At 45.3% G+C, this 10,684-nt stretch overlaps 1 protein-coding gene across 1 annotated transcript in view; it reads left to right on the plus strand.

Annotated features, from left to right (window-relative positions):
• SCD5 (stearoyl-CoA desaturase 5) overlaps positions 1–8,456 on the plus strand; it is a 122,478-nt gene extending 114,022 nt beyond the window's left edge. Inside the window, exons 4-5 of the mRNA XM_032456698.1 lie at positions 3,154–3,386; positions 6,933–8,456. Coding sequence (XP_032312589.1) covers positions 3,154–3,386; positions 6,933–7,123 — 424 coding nt within the window. The 3' untranslated portion in view covers positions 7,124–8,456. The remainder of the gene's footprint in view (positions 1–3,153; positions 3,387–6,932) is intronic.
• The last annotated feature ends 2,228 nt before the right edge of the window (positions 8,457–10,684 follow it).

The raw sequence follows: 10,684 nt of genomic DNA on the forward strand, positions 1-10,684 counted from the left end.
GGAGGAAAGTTGGCGGGATGGTGGTTGTGCTAGGAGGTGAAGCCAGGCCTTTTTTCTCCTCCCACTTGGGAAGCCACATGGCGGGTGCTCTCCCTCCACAGGGTCCCAGCCCCGTCCAGGAAGTGTAGCTCTTGGAACGGGAGTCCAGGCAGGCAGGTGGCTTCCCTGAAGAGTTCAGAGCGGGGAGGCAGGAGCAGGGCGTGCTGGAAGGTGAGTCCAGCAGGCAGCAGTCAAACCAGAGGAGGCAGATTCTACAGGGTCGAGGCAGAGCAAAGAGAGCAAGGGCGTGGCCCACCGAGGGAGAACCACCACCCCTCTGAGCCACGGGGTCCTCATGGCCAGAGTGTGTCCAACTCGAATCTGTGCTAGACTTAGCCCAGCGGCCAGCACAGAACTGGCCCCCAATCCATGTGTTTTGTCTCCTTTCCAAGGGCAAAATTAGGGGCCCAGACAGTGGCTCAGAACAGCACTAGGAGAGGCTCTTTCCAAAGGTACCGGATTGTAACCCAGAGAGGGGAGGAAAGGAAGGAGCATCTTACATGTTACGTTGTAGAACGCCTCTGTGGGCAGCGTTCAGCTGCTTCCTTTCCTCCAGAGGTACACACGAGGAGCAGCCACAGCAGACCCTGGGCTCTTCACATCCCCCCATTCAGCTGATGCTCCCACCCTTAGCTGCTCTCCTTTCCGGGGGTTGCCCTTGTCATCAAGGAACTGCCCCGCCCAAGGGTTCACCTCACCCAGGGGCCCCCTGGGGCCAATGGCTGGATGATGCGGGGATGCCTTTCAGTTGGGGGCAACTCTGCAGGGTCATCCAGCCCCACTGGACCTGCAGAAGTTCACTGTGGGTAAGCTTCTCCCATGGCCGATCCTGCCTCCCTCTCTCCCTCCCTTCCAAGCATCTCTTAAGAGCACGCTCCAAAAGCCTTTTGCACAGGACTCTGGGGAGCCCAGCCTCAGCCCACCAGCCCCTCATTGTCTGTTGTCTTTGCCCCTCCAACCACAGCCCACTCGTCTGACCTCCCAGGCACCCTCTTTCCACTAAAATGCAGTCATCTTATATTGCTAATGACTGGAAAATGGGTGCTGATGGGTTAACATGTTGCCTAATAAAAATGGCTCTAAGTTATATGGGAACCGACACATAAGTTCAGGTAGCAGTGTGCAGAACACACATACATGGTTTTATTGAAAACAGAAGAGCCTAATATCGTCTGACATGATTCTGCCAGGATTTGAATCTTGGTCCTATTACTTATTAGTCTTGTGACCTTGGCCAGCTACATAACATTTCTGTGGCTCAATTTCCCCATCTGTAAAATGGGGATAGTAATGGTCCCTTCTTTCCAGAGTTGTTAGAATTAAATGAGTCAGTATGTGGAATAGCCTTGTATACAGTTAGTTATCAGCATCTGATCCTCCCAAGAGCTGCATGAAGTATTGTAACTACTACCTGTGTTGGACACCTCTCGTGCCCGCCTCACCTTCCTGGCCCACCTTTTCACTCCAGCTGTTGCTGCAGCCACCTGCTGGAACAGGTGTAACCCAACGGCACCTTGCTCAGGTTTACTGCTTTTTTCTTACTTCCTGCCCTGGCTTCTTTGCCACCATCACCTGGGAAGCCTGTGGACCACACTCAGCCACTCTGATCCAGGCAAACTTGGAAGAGAGAGGGATAGCCCACATGCATCCCTTGTAAGGGCACGTTGGCGCCAATGGAAAAACGGTCCTTCCTTTCACTCCTGGAGAGAATAATTCTGAGGGATGCAGCGTCTCATCAAGGCCCACGTCCAGCTGCCTGCAGCAGTGGGGTTTCCCTCTGTTTCCTTCTTCCTGGTTGTTCCCACCTGTTACTCGAGCTCACGTCCCCAAATCAACTACCCACATACAAGCCCTGGCAGTGTGCTCTGCTCCGGGGAACCTTCTAACCATGCACAAAAGGAGCGTGAAAGAACAAAAGAGGCTTGTTCTGCATCCAGAAGAAGATCTGGACTCAAGTCAGAGTCTCCCACCTCCTGAATCTCGTTTCCTCACGCGGTGCCACCTCCTGGCTTCTACGTGTGCATCTTCACAGAGGCCTCCCGGGAGCTCGGTCAGCTGACGGGAGACCAAGGAGGAAACAGCGATGCACAGGCAGCTTCGGACATTGTCATTTCACAGCCCCTTGCTTGTCCCTGCTTACAGCTGGTCCTGCACAGCCAGAGGGTGGCGAACAGTGGTTCCACCTGCCAGAGCCTGCAACACGGTCAAATTTGTCTTTGTATCATGAGCACTCCCATTCACTGGATACATGGGTCTAGAAACCAAGCTATTTCTTTTTATTTTTATCTATTTATTTATTTTTGTTATGGGAACTGAATTTGGAAAATTTGCTATTTTTAAAATTTTATTATTTTTTAATTGAAGCATAGTCGGTTTACAATGTTGTGTTAATATCTGGTGTACAGCATGGTGATTCCACTATACACACATATATATATTGAATATAGTTCCCTGTGCTGGACAGTAAGACCTTGTTGTTCATCTAGTTTACGCATGGTAGTTAGTATCTGCAAACCCCAAAATCCTAATACATCCCTCCGCCCCCTGATGGCTTCTTCTTAATGATGCATTTTTATGTGGCTGTGCCTGTTCCTACACTTATTGTTTATTTTTATGCTGATTTGGAATGTAATCTCGGATGGACAGAGAATTTTAGGGAAGGGGTCGTTTACCTTTTTAGCAAGCTAAGTTAGTCCAGAATCACGTGCCTGAAAATTATTCAAGAAATACTGGATATTTCTTGAAATTATTACAAAAAACCTGATTGTCAGGTTGACGGACTGATGGAAGGAATAGCTAGGAGCTATCAAACTGTGGCTTGTAGGACAAATGTGGCTCTAAGATGCACGGGTTTCACCAGCACACTACTGATTATTTTATATTGAAATTTCCCTGAAGCATGCTGCAGGTCTCACAACTTCCTACAGCTTTCTACCTGTCCTAATTCTGCAATTTGTGTTACCTGTCTAGCTCTTGCAGGTGTACGGGTTTGTGACAGGGTACAAGAGTTGAAGGAGTTGACTGGCACCATTCCTGGCTTTCCCTGTAGCTTGCCCACCCATCCCCGCCACCATCAACAGGTGCCCAGTGACAGCTTGACATCCTGCCTTCCAGGTACTACAAGATCACCGTGGTGCTCATGTGCTTCGTGGTCCCCACGCTGGTGCCCTGGTACATCTGGGGAGAGAGTCTGTGGAATTCCTACTTCCTGGCCTCCATCCTCCGCTACACCATCTCACTCAACGTCACCTGGCTGGTCAACAGTGCCGCCCACATGTACGGAAACCGGCCCTATGACAAGCACATCAGCCCTCGGCAGAACCCGCTCGTCACCCTGGGCGCCATTGGTGAGTCGGGGGTGGCAGCCACTGGGGGGAGTGGCAGCTCAGATCTTCTTGGCTTCTCAGGGGTTTTGTGGACCCTGTGAAGAGAGGCAGTGGAGTGGAGTGGACTGGAATAAACTTGGGCTTTGGCATTAGAATCCTGGCTCTTGGACAAGTCACTTACTGTCTCTGATCTACAGTTTTCTTATCTGTGAAACGGGAACTCGTATGCCTGCTTCATATGAGTATTACAAGGATTAAGTGAGATACTGTATGTAAACTGCTTAGCACGGAGCCAAGCACAAAGTAGGTGATTAGTAGCCATTTATTTTTACCATGGAAATGTCCCTAAAGGAGGAGTAGCAGTTTGTGTCTCTCTCAAACTGCCCTGGCTGCTCTAGCCTCAGATGAATGATCATTTGGCTGACTGTCAAAAGAAAAAGGCCTTCAAACTGAGGGATGGGAAGAAACAGGACCTTGACGTCTCATGGTTTAAGAGCATGGCCTCTGGAATCCAACAGGTTTGGTCGAGTCTTGGTTCCTCCACTCACTTTCTGGGCACGTTACCTGGCTTCTCCACACCACATGTCCTCATCTGTAAACGGGGAGAATAGTAGCATTTACGTCCGCTGGAGGTTGTTGGATGAGTTGGTGCATAGTGTTTGCAGCAGTGCTTAGCAGGACACAAGCCTTCAGTAATGTTTTTATTACTCGCAGTATGGTCTTGGGTGAGTTACCTGTCCCTTCTGTGCATTTCCATCCTCATTTTAAAATGAGGATGAGGGCGTGGATATAGCTCAGTGGTAGAGCACATGCCTAGCAGGCATGAGGTCTTGGGTTCAATCCCCAGTACCTCCATTAAATAAATAAATAAACCTAATTACCTCTCCCACCCCCCTCAAATTTTTTTAAAGGGGCTTAAAATGAGGACAGTCACAGCAGCTAGCTCAGCGATGTGAAGATTACAGTCATTAAAACCCTTTAAAGCACTTAGCACTGTGGCTGGCACACAGTAAGTGACTAATATAAAATATTAGCTGTACCTTGATAGAGGCATCTTGGGCTTCTTGGTAAGCTGAGCCTTGGGCATGAAGATCAACCCAAAGAGGGAGGTTCCTGCTGTTAAGTAGAGACGATCTCTGCATCACTCTGCAGTGAGTTTCTGCCATCACATTTTAGGGTCACCCAGTTAAGACCCCAGGGGTCTTGTGTTGACAAGAGCAAAATAAGGTGAAAAGAACACCGGATCAGCAGAGAGAAAAGTGAGAGATTCCTCTTGTTTTCTCCTCCTCTCACTGTTCATCTTATAAAAGAATTGTAATGAGGGGAGTCATATCCAGGGGGGACTCTGAGAGCATACCAGAGTGGGCACAAGATGGACTGTTACCTTCTCACATAGGGAGGGGTTAGTGGACCGGGAATGTCTGGCCATGACACAGGCCCTGAAGAGCTGGGTATTGGCTTTAAGTCTACCCACATCCACACTGGGCTCCCAGTCAGATTTCTCGATATTAGTCCTTGGAAGACTCTGTTATACCCACTGTGTGGTAGATGGGGCAATACATTCAGGACTCTTAGAACAATGCCTGTTTCTGAAAATAGGGGAAAACTCTAGTACTCTGGTCCAAGAAGGATGAGGGTGGAGAAGCAGGGTAGAGAAGACCTAAATTAAAAAGAAAATCACAGACCACAGATCAGTCCATCTGATGAACTCATGGTAGAGCAGAATCTTTCAAAACTGGTCAACAGAAAAACCATATGATGACCAGTAGCCACTTAAGAAATAAAGGAGGAATCTGGCAGTTCTTCAAATGGTTAAATAGTTACTATATGATCCAGTAATAACTCCACTGCCAGATTTATACCCAAGAGAAATGAAAATGTATGTCCACACAAAAACTTGTGTATGAATGTTCCAAGCAGCATTATTCATAATAGCTGAAAAGTGGAAATAATCCAAATGTCCATCAACTGATAAATGGATAAATACCATGTGGTCCATCCATATAATGGGATATTATCCAGCAATTAAAATAAATGAAGTACTGATACCTGCTACAACCTTGAACACATTATACTAAGTGAAAGAAGCCAGTCACAAAGGACTACACATTGTATGATTTTATTTATATGAAATGTTCAGAATAGGCAAATCTATAGAGATTGTATAAGTAAAGCTTCTCCAAAGAAATAGAAACAGTGTATATATAACTATATGCAAATAAATATATTTTATATTACTCAGTAAATCTATCTATCTATATATATCTATCTATCTATCTATCTATCTATCTATCTATCTATCCAGAAAAAGAATATCTATATATAAATGTAGATGTATCCTGTTTGTGTGTGTGTGTGTGTGTGTACAGGAAGGGAGAGAGAGAGGGACTTACAATGAGAACTTGGCTCGTGCTGAGAATCCCCACCATCTGCCGTCTGCAGTGGGGAGACCCAGGGAAGCCAGTGCTGTAATTAAGTCTAAGTCTGAAAGCCTGAGAACCAGGGGAGCTGAGGATGCAAATCCCACTCAGAGGGCAGCAGAATATGAGATAGATGTTCGATCAGTGAGTTAGGAAAATGGCCGATTCCTCCTTCCTCCACCATTTGTTCTATTCAGGCCCTTAACAGATTGGCTGACGCCTACTCACCTTGGGGAGGACCATCCACTTTACTGGGTCCACTGATTCAAATGCTAATCTCACTCAGAAACACCCTCACAGACGCACCCAAAAATAATGTTGAATCTGGGCCCTGCTTGGCCAGTCAAGTTAACACATAAAATGAACCATCACAGAAAAAGAAAGGAGGACTGAAGGGATATGAGGATGGCTGGGTGTCCACAGCCAAGAGGAGTGGGGTTTCTTTTGGGGAAATGAAAATGTTATAAAATTCACTGTGGTGATGCATGAACAACTCTGTGAATATACTAAAAGCCATTACATTGTATACTTTAAATGGGTGAATTGTATGGTGAATTATACAGTGAATTATATCTCAGTAAAGCTGTTTTTTTAAAAATCAAATGAAAGAAGCCTTGAGACCCCTCCTGTAAACGCCTTATGGTGGAGGGGATTAAGGGAGGAAAAGCTATTCACTGTGAAGGGTGGAATAATAAGTAGGCAGATTTTGGATATTTTAAGATTCCAACTCCTTAATTCAGTTACCCATCTACGCGATTATCATTTATCTCTTCCAAGCTCTCTCAAGAAATCTTCCTTTAATTAGTCCACAGAGGCTGTTTTCCTTTTATAAACATACATCAAAATGATGACCTGTTATCCCATTATTTGGCTTTTAGCTGAAGAAGTACAGCTCTGAAGTCATGGTAGCATGTCTCCAATTCATAGGGAGCGTGTATCTTGTGACTTTGCTGGTAACTTTATTGTTATTTTCCTGTTCATGTCTAGTTTGTCTAACCAATTAAGTGAACACTTCCTAAGGGCAGACACCAAGTCAGTCTTTTGCTCCCCATGGAGCTTGACCCAATGTCTTGCAATAAATGAGTGATTTTTAAAACTCTCCACAGAGGTGGTGATTGGTTTAATTCAAGCCCGCTTTGTCTTCCAGGTGAAGGCTTCCATAATTATCATCACACCTTTCCCTTTGACTACTCTGCAAGTGAATTTGGCTTAAATTTCAACCCAACCACCTGGTTCATTGACTTCATGTGCTGGCTGGGACTGGCCACTGACCGCAAACGGGCCACCAAGCCGATGATCGAGGCCCGGAAAGCCAGGACTGGAGACGGCAGCGCCTGACTGTGGGCCCTCCATCCATGTCTGCCTGTCGACGACGTGTCGGCTCACGGCCTTTGTTACTACACTTCTCTTGTCCATTGGCTCGTGGGAGGGGGTCCAGGGTGGGGAGGGAGTGGAATCTACGTGATTTGGGATTTTTTTGTTTGTCTGAAAATAATGTCAAGATACAACTATCAATGAGAAGAATTTTTTAGAAGACAGTGTAACTATGATGTAACACTAGAGCGCGGACACGTGATCTAATCGCTGTAGTGACAGTATGTCAAACCTACATTGTCATGTGCTTGTGTGTGATGTTAACCCTGACAGGATGAAGGAATTTAATATTCTTGCAGGAGAGCATCTGTTTTCTTTTTCTACCAATTAACTTAGCATTATTTTTAAACACACAATCTGAAGGAGCAGAGGGCAGGGTAGAACACAAAAAAGAGAGGGTCCAAGTACAAACTAAAGAATGCTTCTGTTTCATTAACATTGTCTGTGTGTTTTTGTTGTTATTTTTAAGTAAAAAAATTGAAAACGTTAAAAAAAAAAAAAAGAGGAGAATATGGGAACTGGCTCTCTTATTTTTTTGCCGTTTCCAGCTTGTTAATGCTGCACTGTCTTTGCTTTAGGAGATCTGTTCCTGGCTCAGCCGATTTTGTGTCCTGAGCTGCATGCTCAGCTGACCCTATAAATCAATGCCTGTTGTAGGTGTTTGATTTTGTTCTCTTCGTATTGTCATTTTAAGGTGTAGAACTCAGAAGTGCTGGACATCAAATTAAGCTCAAATTAAGCTCTCATTTAAATGTTTAGACACCTAATTTATATTCTAACTGATCCCAGCCACTGATGCATGATCTAAGTACAGCTTTACCTACTTCTGCTAAATAAGCATATTAATTTTCCACATCCGGCCAGCCAGACCCTAATAAGCGACAGTTGTCTAGAACTCTGTGTCTACTCATGTTTCACCTGCATGCGGCCTTCGTTGATTTCTCAGCAAGATATAAAGTGATCATTATGTAGCTTCTGGATTAAAAAAATTTCTGTGTGTTAAGTTGCCTTGTAAAGAGCATGTCGAATTAATGGGACAGCGTGCCCTTCGTGTTAGGTGTTAGAGCAGAAGAAAGCCATATAGTGTTGGCATTCGAGCACTTGGAAGATAGTGCTTCTAAGATAGAGAAGCTGTAGGATTTCAATTTCGATTTAAAATTTTTGAAAAAGGAGTGACACCAATATGAAATTGTCATAATAAAGTTCTTCATCCAGCAGGTGTTTAACAGTGTTATTTTTGCCATTAATAATGTGTAAACTATGAGCGATTTACAATAAATGATTACGAATTCGTTCATGTTCTTGGCCAGATACTTAAATATTGTTTAGAGAATGTCACTCCAGGGTGCCTGATGCTTCGTGAGGACCACATAATTCATGTTTGACTTGGGCTCTAACGACCCCAGAGACCAGACTTCTCCTATCCCGTTGGCCTAAGGTGTTACCAGAGGGGAAGTCAGCAAGTTTTATTTGGAATGCAGAACCCACAGCGGTGACACTTCTCACTTACCAACACTGTCACTTCCAGCTGACACATGGAGCCCAGCTCCTCCATGTGACCTAAAACAGCATGAAGGATACCTCCGTCCCCAGAGCCCCGGCAGGCCCCACCAGCAGTGACCAGAGGTGGGGGAGATGGACTCCACCCTCACTGCAGCCCTGCCCCTCTCAGCTCTGCCCCCCTACCTCCCTGGGCTGCCTGACTCTGCCCATCCTGCTCCTGCCATCAGATGGAGACATCTTAGCCTCCCCGCTGTTGAGTGGGAGTCCAGCCACTGGGGGGTGCCAGACCAGAACTCATTCGTAAGGACACTTACCGGGCACTTTCCAGCTGCTTTGTACCCCAGTCATAGATCGCTAAGACCTTGTATGGAGTGTTGGTCCAGTGTGGGTGTATATTCCCAGATGAGTTGGTATCAGCATGAACTAAAGTGGCCCTGCGTGGGGATGTTTCTGTGAAACTTTGACCCTTAAAACTACTAAACTGATTTGCTTGTCCAATAATAGAAAATATTACATTTGGAACAGCTATTTGGAATCTTCTCACCAAAGGAGGCTGTTCCCCAGCTAGTCCAGCTAAATCCGGAACCTCACTCCTCTGAACCTGAGCGCCATGCCTTTATCAGCAGTCCCCACAAATGAGATAAGGGTTGCAATGATCTGGTGGAGCAGGTGAAGGTTACAGCACGCTAGAGTCTTCCGTATTGACATTCCCTGCAGGTCTCAGCAGCACCTAAGGGAAGAAAGCAGGGGTCTCTCGAGCCTATCCCAGGTGGCCCTGGAGAGGTTGGAGCAGTTTTCTCATCTGCAAAGAGAGAGGATGAAACCAGACTCTGTCTAAGGTCCCACCCAGCCTTAATATTCACTGGCAGCAGCAGAGACGACAATATTCCTGCCTTCAGATTTCAGACACTCCTCAAGTCGGTGCGTTTCTGGGACCTGGGAGATCAAAACTGAGGGGAAATAACTGAGTCTGAATGGGAGAACACAGACTGCAGCTGAAAGGATAGAATATTCTTGATTAAAAAAAAAGTGCATATGCCTCATTCATTCCCAAAATATAATGAAGCAATAAAAATAGATACAATCTATAAAAAAGAATTGAATGGGAAAAAAATACTGCAAAAAGCTCCAGCTTAGTGGAGTAGTAGAAATAGCACTGGACCCCAAGACCTGAGTTTGAATTCCCTTTTTTTTCCCCAATTGAGATGAAGTTGACATATAACGTTATACTAGTTTCAGGTGTACAACATACTGATTTGATATTTGTATACACTGTGAAACGATCATCACAGTAAGTCTAGTTAACAACCATCCCAAACGTACTTACAAAATTTTTCTTCCTGCGATGAGAACTTTCAAGATCTACCCTCTTAGCAACTTTTAAATATACGATAGCGTATTATTAACTCCAGTCACCGTGCGGTATATTACATCTCCAGGGCATATTTATCTTATAAATGGAAGTTTGTAGCTTTTGACTCTCCTCACGCATTTCTGCCACACATTCCCCACCCCCACACCAGTCTGTTCTCTGTATCTATGAGTCTGTAGTTCGTGGTTTTGTTTTCCTTTCTTTCTTTTTTTTTTTTAGAGCCTATATATAAGAGAGATCACACAGTATTTGCCTTTCTCTGCTTGACATATTTTATTTAGCATAATGCCCTCAAGGTCCATATTTGTTGTCACAAATAACAAGATTTCAAATTCTAACTCTTGGTCTAACTTGCTGTGTTTTTAGGCTGAAGCACATAAAAGCACCATTTGCTAACCCACTGAACCTCTCTGAACGTCAGTGTCCTCAACCACAAAGGAGGAACAGTAACAGTTTTGTGCATCAGAGAAACCCGACGGCCTAGAGCACAAGGCCTGGTGCATCGTAAACCCCAGGAGACATCCCTGGGGGTGACTAGCTGCCCCAGAATTGAGACAGACACAGATGTAGTCAAATAACCACAGGCTGGAAGTGAGGAGGACCAGCCTCCAGTTCTGGTTTTGTTCCTAGCTAGCTGGATGGGGATAGCA

The sequence above is a fragment of the Camelus ferus genome, chromosome 2 (assembly GCF_009834535.1).
Source record: "Camelus ferus isolate YT-003-E chromosome 2, BCGSAC_Cfer_1.0, whole genome shotgun sequence".
NCBI lineage: Eukaryota > Metazoa > Chordata > Mammalia > Artiodactyla > Camelidae > Camelus > Camelus ferus.